Source organism: Gorilla gorilla, chromosome 15 (genome assembly GCF_029281585.2).
Source record: "Gorilla gorilla gorilla isolate KB3781 chromosome 15, NHGRI_mGorGor1-v2.1_pri, whole genome shotgun sequence".
Classification (NCBI taxonomy): Eukaryota; Metazoa; Chordata; class Mammalia; order Primates; family Hominidae; genus Gorilla; species Gorilla gorilla.
This window is the reverse complement of record NC_073239.2, coordinates 107,827,244-107,844,205: the sequence shown is the minus strand read 5'-3', so window position 1 is coordinate 107,844,205 and position 16,962 is coordinate 107,827,244. Positions and strand designations below refer to the sequence as shown.

The 16,962-nt window shown below is 38.2% G+C and overlaps 1 protein-coding gene across 4 annotated transcripts in view; it reads left to right on the top strand.

The window, feature by feature from the left end:
• RPS6KA5 (ribosomal protein S6 kinase A5) overlaps positions 1-16,962 on the top strand; it is a 206,662-nt gene that overhangs the window by 165,653 nt on the left and 24,047 nt on the right. For all 4 annotated transcript variants that reach the window (XM_019009810.4, XM_019009809.4, XM_055361218.2 and 1 more), the window contains 2 exons: positions 2,954-3,124; positions 6,852-7,043. In XM_019009810.4, the coding sequence (XP_018865355.2) occupies positions 2,954-3,124; positions 6,852-7,043 (363 nt within the window). The remainder of the gene's footprint in view (positions 1-2,953; positions 3,125-6,851; positions 7,044-16,962) is intronic.

The following is a 16,962-nucleotide window of genomic DNA, read 5'->3' as shown; positions in this document are numbered from 1 at the left end:
TATCTTGGGTTTTCTCATATTGGTGGCACAGTTGCCTAGATCATCCCTGTATCCAGTCTTTTCTTCAACTAATGGGTGAAATTGGTTATGGTGGGTCTTCAGCCTTTGTGCAATAGCATAGTTCATTTTGTGTGCCATGATATGCGTTTCACGTACTCCATGAGTTTGCTATTGCTGCTGCAACAAATCACCACAAACTTAAAACAATACAAATTTATTATCCTGCAGTCTGGAGGTCAGAAGTCCAAAATCAGGCCCATTGGCTTAAAGTCAAGCTGTCACCAGAGCTGTTCCCTCTTGAGCAGAACCAGGTGCACAGCGGGAGGTGAGTGGCAGGTGAGCCAGCATTACCGCCTGAGCTCCACCTCTTGGCAGATCAGCGACAGCCTTAGATTCTCACTGGAGTACAAACCCTATTGTGAACTGCGCATGGCGAGGGATCAGAGTTGCAGCACTCCTTATGAGAATCTAATGCCTGTCCCAACCCGCTACTGCCTCCCCTCGTCCATGGAAAAATTGCCTTCCGTGAAACCATTTCCTGGTGCCAAAAAAGTTGCGGACCTGGCTCATGCCTGTAATTCCAGCACTTTGGGAAGGCGAGGCAGGTGGATCACTTGAGGTCAGGAGTTTGAGACCAGTCTGGCCAACATGGTGAGACCCTATCTCTACCAAAAAATACAAAAAATTAGTCAGGCGTGGTGTTGTGCGCCTGTAGTCCTAGCTACTCTGGAGGCTGAGGTGGGATAATCCGTTGAATCTGGGAGGCGGAGGTTGCAGTGAGCCAAGACTGCACCACTGCACTCCAGCCTGGGTGATAGAGTGAGACCCTGCCTCAAAAAAATAAGAAAACAAAAAAGAAAAAGAATGTTGAGGATCACTGCTCTGGAGGCTCTAAGGGACAACCCATTTACTTTCCTTTTGTAGCTTCTAGACACCCCCCAACATTTCCTTGGCTGTGAGCCTTCCATGCATCACTCTTAAGATCTTGCCTCCAGGGTCTCATCTCATACTGCTGACTCTGATGAATAATTCAGGATAATCTCACATCTCAAGCTCCTTAATTTACTAATCACATCTCAAAAGGCCCTTTTGCCATCCTTCTAAGGTAACAACCACAGGTTCTGGGCATTAGGACATGAACAACTTTGGAGGGCCATCATTCAAGCTCTACCACGCATACATTTTCTCCTTGCTATCTGCATTTTATTGATAAGGATCCTAGAATTAATAAGGTAAAGTAGCATCCCAAGATCATGAATAAATAACGGAACTGACCTTCAAATCCAGGTTGAACTCTAAATCTATTCGTACATCACTGCAGGTATTGCCTTACATCTTTTTTAAAGCTCACCAGCCTACAGTTGTAGCAGACCTGCAAGCTCAACTTTATCTGATGTAGAAACTCAAGTTAGCTTGATGTCTAGTAGGCTTGGAGCAATTTTCTTGTTAGAAGGGTTGTTCACTCTGCAATTTGTCTAATGCGTTCAGGATAATGTACTTATAATTGTCTTTTTTATGAAGCAGTTTATTCTGAGTTTTGCTAATACAAACATTTTGTTTGTGAGGTGATGTTGGCCTTATAATGCATAGCACCTGAATTCAGTATATTGCCATGATATCTTTTTCTAACCCATTTGTGTTCATTTGAGAGCTGATTAAGTCCTTTGCTTTTTTTCTTTTTTGAGATAGGGTCTCTGTCACCCAGGCTGGAGTGCAGTGGCACAATGACGGCTCCCTGCAGCCTTGACCTCCCGAGCTCAAGTGATTCTCCCACCTCAGCCTCCTGAGTAGCTGGGACTATAGGCGTGCGCCACCATGTCTGGCCAATTTTTGTTATTATTTTTTGTAGAGATGAGGTCTCACTATGTTGCCTAGGCTGGTCTTGAGCTTCTGGGCTCAAGCAGTCCTCTCACCCTGGCCTCTAAAAGTGCTGGGATTTATAGCCCTTTGCTTTTTGATAATTCCTATATTATTTTTTGGAAATTATGCATTCTGACAGAAAAGGGCTGGGGTGGAGAAGAAGAGAAAGGATGGTAAACATATAACTTACAAAGTAACTATTAAGATAATACTGTTGGAATTAAAGCAAAAACCCATAGTGAGTTATGGGTATTTGTAACGAATATTAACAGGAACCCTGAAACTAATCTGTTGAGTCCTAACAGGAGGTTCAAAATGACAATATCAAACAATACCTTTTTAAACTTTTATGTTTTAATTTTTTTTGTAGAGACGGAGTCTCACTGTTGACCAGGCTGGTCTTGAACTCCTGACCTCAAGCAGTCCTCCCACCTCAGCCTCCCAAAGTGCTGGGATTACAGGTGTGAGCCACTGAGCCCAGCCTCATTACCCTTTTAAAAAGATTAATTTGCCATTGGATGGGTGTGCCAGGCCTCACGTGGGCACACCTATCCTACTCAGTTGCCCATTCTACTCAGTCAGTATTCAGATTCTGTATTATTTAAAGCAAGTGACTTCACATTATTGTCAGCAGTTTAAAAAGAAAGATGTGTAAACTTGATAGAGAGGGTTGGAGTGGAATTCAAATGAAAGAATTAGCTGGATGCAATTGCACACCTATAGCCCCAGCTCATCTGGAGGCCTGAGATGAGAGAATCCCTTGAGCCCAGGAATTCAAGGGCAGATTTCTTTTTAGAGACTTCATCTCTTAAAACAAAACACTGCAAATGAAAGAATTCATCACAGAAGGGAAAAAGGATATACAGTATGAAGATTTCACTGCAGTACTTGAAATTTTCCATTACCAAAATAGAATTATAAAACAGCTACATTATCTTTCAGCCCTTTTCTCTAAGATATGAGGATTGCCATTGATTATTTTAACAGGGGATTATTTAAACGTATTGGTGGTAGATAGTCAATAAATGTTTTATATGTTAGTAGACTTCTGTGCTTCAGGAAGGCCCTCCACATTATTCTTTCTCTTTTCTAGCTTCACACGTTTCTAGTGATGGAACTTCTGAATGGAGGAGAACTGTTTGAACGCATTAAGAAAAAGAAGCACTTCAGTGAGACGGAAGCCAGCTACATCATGAGGAAGCTTGTTTCAGCTGTAAGCCACATGCATGATGTTGGAGTGGTGCACAGGGATCTGAAACCTGAGGTATAAAATCACTGGATCTCTTACGTAATTCAGTCTAGCACCATTATTAAAGATCTCCCAAACATGAGGGAAGTTTCTGGGGAGGTTTCCTTATTTTTTTACTTTTCAAGGCAGTTAAATAGATAATTGAAAATACGTTTCCTTGATGTTTTTTCTTTTATATTTCAGTCTAAAATAAATGTGTCTTTGTTTATTTTTTGCCAGCTGATCATCTTGAGGTTATATTTGTAAGTGTGAGAACCTTTTATGGAAAAAATACTTTATGCAACAGTTGTGGACTAAAAATAGCAATGGAAATTTTTATAGCAGAAAATAATATATCTTACATATAATTTTAGAGGGGTTTTTTTCCAAATGATGTATTTTGAAAACTTATTTTTTACATTTGTAATCAAATTGGTTAGCTCATGAATAAAAATGTATATAATTCTATTCTAAATACTTAAAGAATTGTCTTGGTTTAATTAGTTATGCCGTCTTTCTATGTGCTTTTCTATGATCGTGCTATAATATTTATAGAACTATATGTAGCAATGCAAAAGTAACAGCTATTTATATATCTCCTCTTATGAAAGGCTAATAAAGAACTTTCGAACTCTTAGAATGATCCCTTTTTAGTATCAAAAATATGAAAATTCCCTCCTTTTAGAAAATCAACAAAATAATGAAAATTGAAAAACGAAAATCAATACTGTATAAAAAGATAATGATGACTCATCCTTTACCATATACAAGATTATACATATTCTCTCCAAAATAGAACTTTGTTTATCATGTGATTATAATATGTTCTCGAGTATATATAAAATATTAACTTATTTGATGTTCCTTTTGTGATTAAGCCACAAAAGATTATTTCTCTAAAAGCACTATTTTTGCCTTTTACTTAAGTATCTTGAATTATTAGAAGAGGATGTTTTAAAAATGGAATTCTTTTCTTCTCTACTTCACATGGAAAAGAAAATTTTTTAAATGAAATTCTGTGCATTAAAATATATTTGGTTTGTTCCTTTCATGTATTTAAACTTCTATGTATTTTCTATTACCATTATTCACAGTACTAGTAATTAATCAAAAGTAAATTCTGTTTTATTAACTTGCAACTATGATAGTTCCCCCCTGCTTCCTTCATCATAGTTCTCACTCTCCTACATAACACCCACTGAAAATATGGTGCTCTGTACATTGGAGATTAGCTGTCTATTTTTAAATGTGAAAGCACACCACTTAAATGTTTTCTTGATAGACAAGGAACAAGCATGTAGTTTTTTTTAATTGAAAAGATCTGTTCCATGACTGTATAGAATTCATTTTCACATGTTTTATTCTTTGATAACTGGCCATCTGTCACCTCATGAGTCTCAAATGAGGCAACTGTCCTCTCTTGCAGAATTTAGATTTGCATTCCTCCTTTCCTGATAAAAAGATAACTTATGTAGCTTAATTCTTCTTATTTGTTATAAGGCTTTTCTTTCAAATACTCACTTGAAATGGGGCAGAACTATCAGATTATTTAGGACATTCTACTGCAATTATAGTCCTAAATCAAACTAGATTTTGGAGAAATGAGAATAGACCTTTGAATTAACATTTTCATAATAAAATGTCTTTCACTTTGACTTTTAAATGGCAGTGTATATTATTTCTAAACTAAAAGTTTAATATTTTCCCATGTGGCACTTTAAGATCTGATTATCTATCTTTTGGTAGGTAGCTATGTGGATTCGTTTTCTGCATAGGCAGAATCCTGTCTAGGTAAGAGTCAGATAAATTTAGAAGCTGGCTGACAGTAAGCTGCCTTGTATTTTTCAAACTTGTCCCATACTCTTCCCAGATTAAGAAAAGTTGCATACATCCAATTTGTTTCAGGCAGAACTTGAGATGAGGATAAAAGGGGATTGAATGGTTACTTCCCACCATTCCTGACTAGGCACACCCTCCTCCATGTAGAACTGTCTCTAACTTTGAGCTTTGAGAGAAGAGGTAGGCAAGTGAGCAGTGTTTCTCAATTTTACATATTCAGGAATGGGAGGAATGGATTAAAGTCACCAAATTAAAGTGAATGCCACATCCTCTCACTTCTTCTGCTTTAAGAACTGAAATTGGCCGAGCGCAGTGGCTCACACCTGTAATCCCAGCACTTTGGGAGGCCGAGGCAAGCGGATCACTTGAGGACAGGAGTTTGAGACCAGTCTGGCCAACATGGCAAAACCTCATCTCTATTAAAAACACAAAAAAAGTTAACCAGGCATGGTGGCGGGCACCTGTAATCCCAGATACTTGGGAGGCTGAGGCAGCAGAATCACTTGAATCCAGGAGGTGGAGGTTGCAGTGAGCCGAGATCGCACCACTGCACGCCAGCCTGGGCAACAGAGCAAGACTGTCTGTCTCAAAAAAAAAAAAAAAAGAACTAAAATCAAGGAAGCCCTTTTCCAATCTTAATATAGAATAAACATAGTCATTTCCAAAGACTTAGCAGGCTCAATGAAGACGAGGCCAGCTGTGGTTCATTCAGCTGTTCTGTGTGGACAGTGCCTTACACTGCAAAGGAGCTCAGGGGTTACTTGCTAAAAGACTTCTCCCAAGCACACATCCATCAACCCCAGCTGTGGCTTCAGTGTCACAAATTCAAGATTAAACACTGTATGCTAGAAAATTTAAGACAATTTTTAGTTAATTTTTTGTTTTTCTTTCCACCCACTTTATTGACTTTCAGATGGAAGACTTAGGAGATTTTTCTTCTTTGCATCAGTGATACCATCTATAATGTGTTTTATTTCAGCTAGAATAGTATTAACAAAGCAAATGATATTCCAGAGCTGGGAATAATTTAATGACTATAAAGGCATAATGGATTTTGTTAGGATGCCTAAAGACGATATAATCAGATTTCACTTACTTTCAGTACTAGCTTAATGTACTTATTAAAATAATTTGTGCATCAGTAAGTATTAAGCATGTGATAAATACAAAAAGTAGTACTACAGAGTCTTAGTGATCAAGAAGCCTTGGTGGATGAATGATTCAAAATAATAATGTTTTCTGAATATTTGAAGTATTAGCTATTGGAGAAAATATTTCTGAAATGTCATGCGTATCTCCACCATGTCTTCTTCAATAGGCAATACTAGATATTATATAGCTATTTTATTTATGACTTTGTTCAATGAACACATGTTTACCAAAGCACCTACTCTATGTCTGTGCCAGGCCCTGGGGTAGGGTCAAAAATAAGGTAGACACATAGTCCCCGTCCTTATGGAATTATGACATAATGGGGATGAAGACATTAAGCTAGCAATACAGAGGTGGCAAGTGCCAGAAAGGAAAAGTAAATAGTGTTAGGAAAAAATATTAAACGTTTTAACTTCAGTTTGGTAGGACGGTTAAGATGGTATCTCTAAATGAGGAGTAGATGGGGGGAGGTAGGTTGGTGGAGGAAGCAAAAGACAAACACAAGCAGAGGGAAAAGCTTAGAAAAAGGGTCTGACATCAGAAGAGGCATGGTGCAGTTGAAAAATGTTTCACATGACATGGTAAAATTGAAATAATACCAAAAAGCATCAAGCAGAGAGCAGCAGTGTATTAATGTCCTGCCCTCGCGCCTCCCCATGAGACCTCTCTGCACATGAATCAACTATCAATATACAAAGTGTTACATAAATAGTACCAGCAATTCCCAAGACATGCCTAGTGAGAAACTAATGTAAGCATTGATATCTTGCAGAATTTATTGTTCACCGATGAAAATGACAATTTGGAAATTAAAATAATTGATTTTGGATTTGCACGGCTAAAGCCACCGGATAATCAGCCCCTGAAGACTCCATGCTTCACCCTTCATTATGCGGCCCCAGAGCTCTTGAATCAGAACGGCTACGATGAGTCCTGTGACCTGTGGAGCTTGGGCGTCATTTTGGTGAGTTCTTTTCAATACAGTCATTAAACCTGCTTATTTCTTTGGTGTCCTCTCTCCTTATCTCACTCTTCACTCTTTCCTTACATTCATGAAAAAATTGGCAAAGTGGTTTCTTTTCTGTACAGCCAGTTAGAGGCCTGACTGAATAGTATTTCCCTGTCTTAAAATGTATATTAAAGAAAATGTAGGAATTTCTATTTCGGTTTATTTTGAAATATTTAAGTTAGCTGTGTTTTATATCAATGAGAGTTAAAGGAACTATAGTATATATTTTTAAAGACACATATTATATTGGACATAATGTGAAAATAGCAAAGTGATTCATCAATAGAAAAACATTTTTAAATAACTATTCTGTGAAGTTTCAGACTAAAATGTAATTAAAGAATACCATTTAAGCTAAATTAACAAATAAATAGATAAAATTAGAAGTGTTTCTACTACGTAACTTAAAGTAATGTGAGCATGCTTTTCACAAAATGTCCTTGGCTGCTGTGATTAGAAACAGAACGTTAAGCTAGAAAAATCTTGTGTTTTTTTTCTCCAAATATCATTACTTTTTCTGCATATAATTTGTAATGCATGATCTTGGGAAATTTTCAGACAGTACAGAAAGAAGGAGCAAGGTGAAAATTACTCATAATCTTCTCATTGAGAGGTGATACACCTCAAGCTCTCTCTCTCCCTTCAGCCCCTCCTCCCCTTTAGATATGTAGGCTTTACATCTTTCCGCATGTTTTCTATACATGTATACATATTTGAATTTTTTAACAAATAAGATTATATTATACCTGTATTTTGAGTCTCTGAAACTTATGTAACCATTTATTTACTAATAAGCAGTTAGCTTTTTTTCACTTTTTCACTAATTATAAGCTACACAAATGAATTTTCTTTATATATGTGTTTGTGTTTGTCTCACCATTTCCTTAGGATAGATTCCCAGAAGAAGGGTATGCACAACTTTCTTTTAACATGTGTGCCTGGATTTCCTTCTAAAAGATTTGTCAGATTATGTTCTCATCAACTGTATGGGAGTACATTGGCTATCAGTTTTCATCTGAAATGATATCCCATTGTGATAATTTGCATGTGTTTCTTTGATGAATATTTAGTTTGAGCATCTTTTCATGCATTTGAACATTAGTATTTTCTCTTTTATGAATTACTCTTTTTTTTTTTTGGAGACAAAGTCTTGCTCTGTCTCCCAGGCTGGAGTGCAGTGGCACAATCTTGGCTCACTGCAACCTCCTCCTCCCAGATTCAAGCGATTCTCCTGCCTCAGCCTCCTGAGTAGCTGGGATTACAAGTGTGCACCAACATGCCTGGCTAATTTTTGTATTTTTAGTAGAGACGAGGTTTTACCATATTGGTCAGGCTGGTCTCAAACTCCTGACCTCAGGTGATCCGCCTGCCTTGGCCTCCCAAAGTAATGGGATTACAGGCGAGAGCCACTGTGCCCAGCCTCTTTTATGAATTGCTCTTTATGAGCTTTGCCCATTTTCCTATGGGGAGATTTTTCTTACTGCATTTTAAAGCTCTGTTAAAGACTTTCATTCTTTGACATTAATATTGGAAATGTTTTTTCTGGTGTGTCACTTGTTTTAAAACTTTATTGTAATACGGGATTTTGATTTTGTTTTTAGAAGGATTTAAACAGAGAAGATTCTTAAATGTCTATGTAGTAAGATATGTCAGTCTTTTTCTTTATGATATCTGACTTTTATGTCAGATTGTCACTCCACTCCTATGCCCAATGCAAGTTTATGAAAATATTGTCCTAAATTTTTCTCTAGAATTATTTTATTCTTACACTTAAGTCTGGAATTTATTTTAGTGTCAGTTGTTTTCCCCCAATGACTAGTCAGTTGTCCCTGCAGGATGGTTCTTCTTTTATTTTTAAGTTTTATATAGTTTTTATCTCATCAGTTTTCAGTCATCATTTATAATTTTCAAACTAAACTTACATATTTGTGAATAACATTTTAAACAAAAATAAACTGACTTGTAGATCTGAGTTTTGTTGAAGGACTTAAATTGAAGACATTTTTATTAGTAGCATGTCTTAAAAATTAATCTAAATAAAAAAGAGACTTTCATTTTTAGTAATTTCTTTTCTCTTGCTAAAGGCCAATTATGTCCATCAAGCTCTTTAAGGTTTTAAAAGGCAGTCTTAAACATGCAGCAGTGTATTTTGGAGCCTCTGAATTCCTTAACTATAGAAATAACTTTGTGTAATGACATGGATGGAAGCCATGCTTCTCTCTAAATCTAATTGTGAAATTTTTAAGAAAAATAGGACAAAAAAACAGGTTAAATGATATCACAGGATAATCACAATATCCAGTCTGTGGGAAGTTCCACTGAAGAAACAACCCAGTTTGTTCAACAAATAAATGGTAAAAATAAAAGGTAAACTGAGAACTTATAGATGAAAAGACACATAAGAAACAATGTTTGCATCTTACTGAAATCCTGATTCAAGCACTTTCTAATTTAGATTCCTTTTTTTTTTTTTTTTTTTTGCGATAGCCTCCCTCTGTCGCCCAGGCTTGAGTGCAGTGGCACCATCATAGCTCACTGCAGGCTCAAGTGATCCTCCTACCTCAGCCTCCTGAGTAGCTGGGACCACAGGCACATGCCACCATACCCCAGCTAATTTTTTTTTTTTTTAAATAGAAACGAAGTCTTGCTTTGTTGCCCAGGCTGGTCTCAAATTCCTAGCTTCAAGTGATCCTCCCGCCTCGGCCTCTCAAAATGCTGGGATTACAGGCATGAGCCACAGTGCCCAGCTTAATTTAAATTCTATTTATTAAATTCAAATTAAATGTAATTCATATAGATCTAATTTATATACTATGTACATACCACAGCTAGGGAAATTTGAATATTGATTAGATGTTGAATGATACAAAGGAATTACTACTAATTTTTTTTAGATGTGATACTGATACTGTGGTTGTGGTTTTAAAGGTGCTTGCCTTTTATGGACAGACACAGTCTGTAATCCCAGCACTTCGGGAGGCCAAGGTAGGAAGATTGTTTAAGCCCAGGAGCTCAAGACCAGCCAGGGCAACACAGTGGGACCCAGTCTCTAAAAGAAAAAAAAAAAATTTTTAATTAGCTGGGCATGGTGGCTCATGCCAGTAGTCCCAGCTACTTGGGAGGCTGAAGTGAGAGGCTCACTTGAGCCCAGAGGTTGAGACTGCAGTGAGCCGTGATCACACTACCACACTCCACAGTGGGTGACAGAGCAAGACCCTGTCTCCAAAACACAAAAGTCCTTTCTTTTTAGAGGTACATGATAAAATACAGATGAAAATGAACAAAAATAATACCTTCATTAAACTATCCGAAAAAAAGAGTGCTTTGCTAACTTTTCTATATAAATGAATGCATATCTAGATACAAAGGCTGAATTATCCCATAACAAGCACAAAATTTATTTGAAGTCTCCTGATTTGTTTTAGAAATAAATGGAAGTTTTGTATTTTACATCTAATAAACATGTATGTGGATATTTAATATGAAAACAAGTTATATTGTCCTCATTGAATAAAATAAATACTCCAGGAAGATACATCATGTAGTATTATGAGGTTTTGATTACAACCCATTATACCTGATGGATATACAATCCCTGTCTGAAATGTATAGGACTTTAATAAAAATAGAGCTTACATGGTATATTAATCTGCTTAGGCTGCTGTAACAGAATACCACAAATCAGGCAGCTTGAACAACAGAAATTTACTTTCTCACAGTTCTTGATGCTGAGTGGTCTTACGAACCAGATGCCAGCAGTATTGGTGTGTGGTGAGGGCCCTCTCTTTGGATTACAGATGGCCACCTGCTTGTTGTGTCCGCATACAGCCTTTCCTTGGTCTGCACACTCACAAAGAGAAAGTGTCTGTCCCTTTAAGGACACTAATTCTCTTGGATCGGGGGCCTACCCATATAACCTCATTTAACCTTAGTTACCTCCCTAAAGGCCCTGTCTCTAAATACAGTCACATGGAGAGCTGGGGCTTCAACGTGTGAATCCCCAGGGGGTGCAAGGAGAACACAAACATTCAGTCCACAGTACACAGTATTTACAGAAAGTAGGATAAGATATATAACATACCTGTGAAGTGTTATAAAATTTTGTTTAAAGTGTTTTATTCTCAGGACCTTATTTTTTAATTTTTTTCCCATAATTTTATTTTGAACATTTTAATGCTAGAGAAAATATGAGAGAATATTACTATGAACATCTGACATTTTGCTGCATTTCCTTTTTCTTTCTCTCTAATTATTTCTAGTGTGCATGCTCTTCTCTATATGTATGTGTATATGTATATATGTGAGTATATATAATACATATATACAGACATACATATATATCTTTATGTAGAGATAGAGCTATACCTTGCTACAGTATTTGCAAACAATTTGCAGACACAAAGTTATCCTTAACAGATATTTCTAGATAATCAACTAAAATTTTAAGAGCTTGGAACTGAGAGGATCCTAAAGTTTGTTTAATTCTACCTCTTCCAGAAAAGGGATCTTTTATATTATCACCAATATCCTCTCCAATACTTCCAAAGTTGGAAAGTTAGTTTTTTCACCCAACAACCTGTTGCATTATTACATGCCAGAAAACAAGAAAACTTTATTTATAAAGATTGGTTTCTTTTTTTTTCTTTTTTCTTTTTTCTTTTTTTTTTTTTTGAGATGGAGTCTTGCTCTGTCACCCAGGCTGGAGTGCAGTGGCGCGATCTCCGTTCACTGCAAGCTCCGCCTCCTAGGTTCACGCCATTCTCCTGCCTCAGTCTCCCAAGTAGCTGGGACTACAGGCGCCCGCCACCTCGCCCGTCTAATTTTTTTTTTGTATTTCTAGTAGAGACGAGGTTTCACCATGTTGGCCAGGATGCTCTCGATCTCCTGACCTCATGATCTGCCCGCCTCAGCCTCCCAAAGTGCTGGGATTACAGGCGTGAGCCACCGTGCCCAGCGCTTTTTTTTTTTTTTGAGACAAGATCCTGCTCTGTTGCCCAGGCTGAAGTGTAGTTGCACATTCATGGCTCACTGCAGTCTCGACCTCCCAGGCTGAGGTGATCCTCTTGCTTCAGTTTTCCGAGTAGCTGGGATTACAGGCACACACCACCATGCCCAGCTAATTTTTGTATTTTTTGTAGAGGTAGGGTTTTGCCATGTTGCCCAGGCTAGTCTCAAACTCCTGGGCTCAAGCAGTCCACCCATCTCAGCCTCCCAAAGTTCTGGGATTGCAGGTGTGAGCCCCCGTTCCCTGCCCTGCTTTCTTATATTTAGCCACAAACATACCTGTTAAGAAGTGGGGCAGGACAAAGAAGTAGAGCAGACTTTAGAAAACTATTTGGCAGTATCTACTGAACATATGCAGACCAAATAACCCAGCAATTCCAATTCAGGAATATATCCAACAGAAATATGTATATTTCTGTAACAAAGACATGTATAAGAAGATATATAACAGCGTGATTCAAAATTCCCCACACTGGAAACAACCCAATGTTCATCAGCAATAGAAGGATATTTTAAAGAGAGGATGCTGGGAAGACAGTGCAGCAGGAAGCACCAGGAATCTGTCTCACCACCAACTGCAGTGGCAGAATCTCTCTGACGTAACTATTTTGGAACTCTGAAGTCCATTGAAAGTTTTCAACTTCCAGGGAAAGGCTTGGACAGTAAAGTGCAGTTAATTTTGGTCAATTTTAGCTCTTAGCACAGTATAGGTCGAGTATCCCTTATTCAAAATGCTTGGGACCAGAAGTATTTTGGATTTCGGATTTCTTTGGATTTCGGCATATTTGCAGAATACATACTGGTTGGGCATCCCTAATCTGAAAATTCAAAATGCAAAGTGCCCCAGTGAGCATTTCCATTGAGCATGTTGGCACTCAAAAAGTTTGTTTTGGGAGCATTTTGGATTTTGGATTTACAAGTTAGGGATGCTCAACTTATAGCAGCCACCCATTCCCCACCCTCAACCCTGTAGCAGACAGCCATGCACGTATTCCTAAAACAACCTACACACAGTTTGTGGGAGCCAGGATGGGCAAAAAGGACCTTGTCCTCTAAATATGGAGCATCTGTGATCTGAATTGCTGTAATTGCTGCTTCTCATTATAGAGGTGCAAAGAGGGCAGTGGTCGTTGTTGTTGTGCCTGCCACCATTACTGCAAGTCCCTCCTCCTCCTCTGGATGAAGTGATTTCCAGGAGTACTTAAAGGACCAGTCCCCCTTTTTCCCTTTGGGAGCCAGACATTCAGTACTCATACATTCCAAAGCAACTGCTTATACAGGGAAAATTAGAAAGCTACCAAGCATGCCCAGGCAAAGCCACAGGCTCATCAAAGACCTGAGAAGACCTTAAGTTTGTACTCCATGCTGATCCTCGGCACAGAGACAGCCTATAACAATCAAAAAACAAAAAACAATAAACAAAAACAAACACAAAGCAAACCCTAGGGAAGGAGGAGAATTTTGATTCCCAGAGGTATCACATCATTAAGTTCAAGGTCCCATTTTCAACAAGAATCACAAGGTATATAAAGAAACAAGAAAGTATGGCCCACTCAAAAAAATAAATCAACAAACTGTTTCTGAAAAAGGCCTCATGATAAATTCACCTAGACAAAGACTTAAAACAACTGTGTTAAAGACATTGAAAGACCTAAAGGAGTATGTGGGGAACATCAAGACAAAATGTATTAACAAAATGGAAATAACAGTAAAGAGATAGAAAACCTGAAAAGAAAATGAAAAGGAATTCTGGAGCTGAAAAGTACAGTAACTAAAATGAAAAATTCAGTAGAGGGTTTCAGAGGCAGATTTGGCAGGCAGAAGAAGGAATCAGTGAAATTGAAGTTAGGACAATTAAAATTATTGAGTGTGAGGAACAGAGAGAAAAATGAAAAAAAGCGAACAGAGCCTGAGGAACCATAGGATGCCATCAAGAGGACCAACATATGCATTGTCGGAGTTTCAGAAGGAGAAGAAAGAGAAAGGGACAGAGAGAATATTGGAAGAAATATTCTATTGGATTGGTGGAAAACTTTCCAATTTTGATGAAAGACAATATAAACAACTAAGAAATTCAACAAAATTCAAGTAAGACTAACTGAAAGAGACCCACACTGAAACACATTATAATGAAACACCTGTAATCCTAGCACTTTGGGAGGCCGAGGTGGGCTGATCACTTGAGGTCAGGAGTTCAAGACCACCCTGGCCAACATGGCAAAACCCCATCTCTACTAAAAATACACAAATTAGCCAGGCGTGGTGGTGCACACCTATAATCCCAGCTACTCGGGAGGCTGAGGCAGGAGAATCGTTTGAACTTGGGAGGCGGAGGTTGCAGTTAGCTGAGATCGTGACAGAGTGGGTGACAGAGTGAGACTGTCTCAAAAAAAAGAAAAAAAAATAGAATCTTGAAAGCAACAAGAGAAAAGCAATTCCACACATACGAGTGATCTTCAGTTAGATCATCAGCAGATTTCTCATCAGAAAGTGGCTCAGAAGGCAGTGGAGTGATACATTCAAAGCACTAAAAGGAAAAAAAAAAAACTGTCAACCAAGAATCCTATCTCTGGCAAAGCTGTCCTTCAAAGTTGAGGGAGAAGTTAACATATTTCTAGATCCGTAAGAAGCTGAGGGAGTTCATTACTTCATTACCACTAACGCCGCTCTGTAAGAAATGCTCAAGGGAGTCCTGCAGGCTGACAAGAAAGGACACTAGACAGTTAATTCAAAGCCTTATGAAGAAATAAAGATGTCAATAAAGGTAAATACATGGCCAGTTGTAAAAAGCTAGCATTATTGTGACAACAGTTTATAACTTCACTTTTTGTTTTCTGCGTGACATAAGAGACGAATGCATTTAAAAGAATTATCAGTTTGTTTTGGGGCACACGATGTATAAAGATGTAGTTTTGTAACATAAACAACCAAAAGAAATTGGGTAGAACTGTTAGAGGAGCAAAGGTTTTTCTACATTATTAAAGTTAAACTGATACAAATTCAAGTTAGAGTGTTATAACTTTAGGATAGTAAATGTAATCCCTTGGGAACCACAAAGAAAATAGCTATAGAATATATACAAAAAGAAAGAAGAAAGGAATTTAAATGTTTTATTACAAAAAAATAAACTAAACATAAAAGAAGGCAGTAATGCAGAATATGAAGGACAAAAAAAGCTATCAAGCATATAGAAAACACATAGCAAAATGACAGAAGTTAGTTCCTTTTTATCAGTAATTACTTTAAATGCAAATGGATTAAACTCTAATCAAAGGACAAAGATTGGCATAATGGATTTAAAAACATGATTAACTATATGCTGTCTGCAAAAGAATCACTTTAAATCCAAAGACACAAATAGATTGAAAGTGAAACTATGGGAAAAGATATTCCATGCAAATAGTAACCAAAAGAGATCAGGGCTGAGTGCAGTGGCTCAAGCCTGTAATCCCAGCACTTTGGGAGGCCGAGGCGGGCGGGTCGCTTGAGGACAGAAGTTCGAGACCAGCCTGGCCAACATGGTGAAACCCCATCTCTACTAAAAATACAAAAGTTATCCAGGCGCGGTGGTGTGTGCCTGTAATCCCAGCTACTCAGGAGGCTAAGGCAGGAGAATCGCTTGAACCCAGGAGGCAGAGGTTGCGGTGAGCCAACATTGTGCCATTGCACTCTGGCCTAGGTGACAAGAGCGAAACTCCGTCTCAGAAACAAACAAACAAACAAACAAAAAAGAGCTCAGGAGTGGCTACACTAAAATAGACTTTTTTTTTTTTTTTTTTTGAGAGAGAGTCTTGCTTTGTTGCCCAGGCTGGAGTGCAGTGGCACAATCTCAGCTCACTGCAACCTCTGCCTCCTGAGTTCAGGCAATTCTCATGCCTCAGCCTCCCAAGTAGCTGGGATTACAGGCGCATACCATGACACCCAGCTAATTTTTGTATTTTTAGTAGAGATGGGGTTTCGCCATATTGGCCACACTGGTCTCAAACTCCTGGACTCAAGCAATCTGACTGCCTCAGCCTCCCAAAGTGCTGGGATTACAGGCATGAGCTACCACTCCTGGCCACAAAATAGACTTTAAATCAAAAAAGTTTACAAGAGGCTGGGCATGGTGGCTCACAGCTGTAATCCCAGCACTTTGGAGGCTGAGGCAGGAGAATCACTTGAGCCCAGGAGTTTGAGACTAGCCTGGACAACATAGTGAGACCTCATTTCTACAGAAAATTTAAAAATTAACCAGATGTAGTAGCATGTGCCTGTAGTCTCAGATACTCAGAAGGCTGAGGTGGAAGGATCTCTTGAGCCTGGGGAGGTCAAGGCTGCAGTGAGCCGTGATTACGCCACTGCACTCCGACCTTGGAAACAAAGCGACACCTTGTCTCACACACACAAAAAAAAAGTTTACAAAAGACAAAGAGGGTCAGAGGGTCCTCATATATTAATAAAATATCCAATTCAACAGGAAGACATAATAATTACAAACACTTGTACACCTGATGTAGACCAGTAAAGTACATGAAGCAAAAACTGACAGAACTGAAGGGAGAAGTAGACAGTCCTGTAATAATTATTGGAGACTTCAATACCCAACTCTCAATAATGGATAAAACAACCGGCCAGAAGATAAGAAGGAAATAGAGGACTTAACCAACTAGATCTAATGGACACATACAGAGTTAAAATGTGGATGCAATCTGAGTTTCCATGGATAGATGATAGACAAGCAAAATGTGCTGTATACATACACTGGAATATTATTCAACCTTGAAAAGGGAGGAAATTCTCACATGTACAACAACATAGATGATTACTGAGGATATTATGCTAAAGAAAGAAGCCAGTTACAAACAGACAAATAGTGTATGTTCAGAAA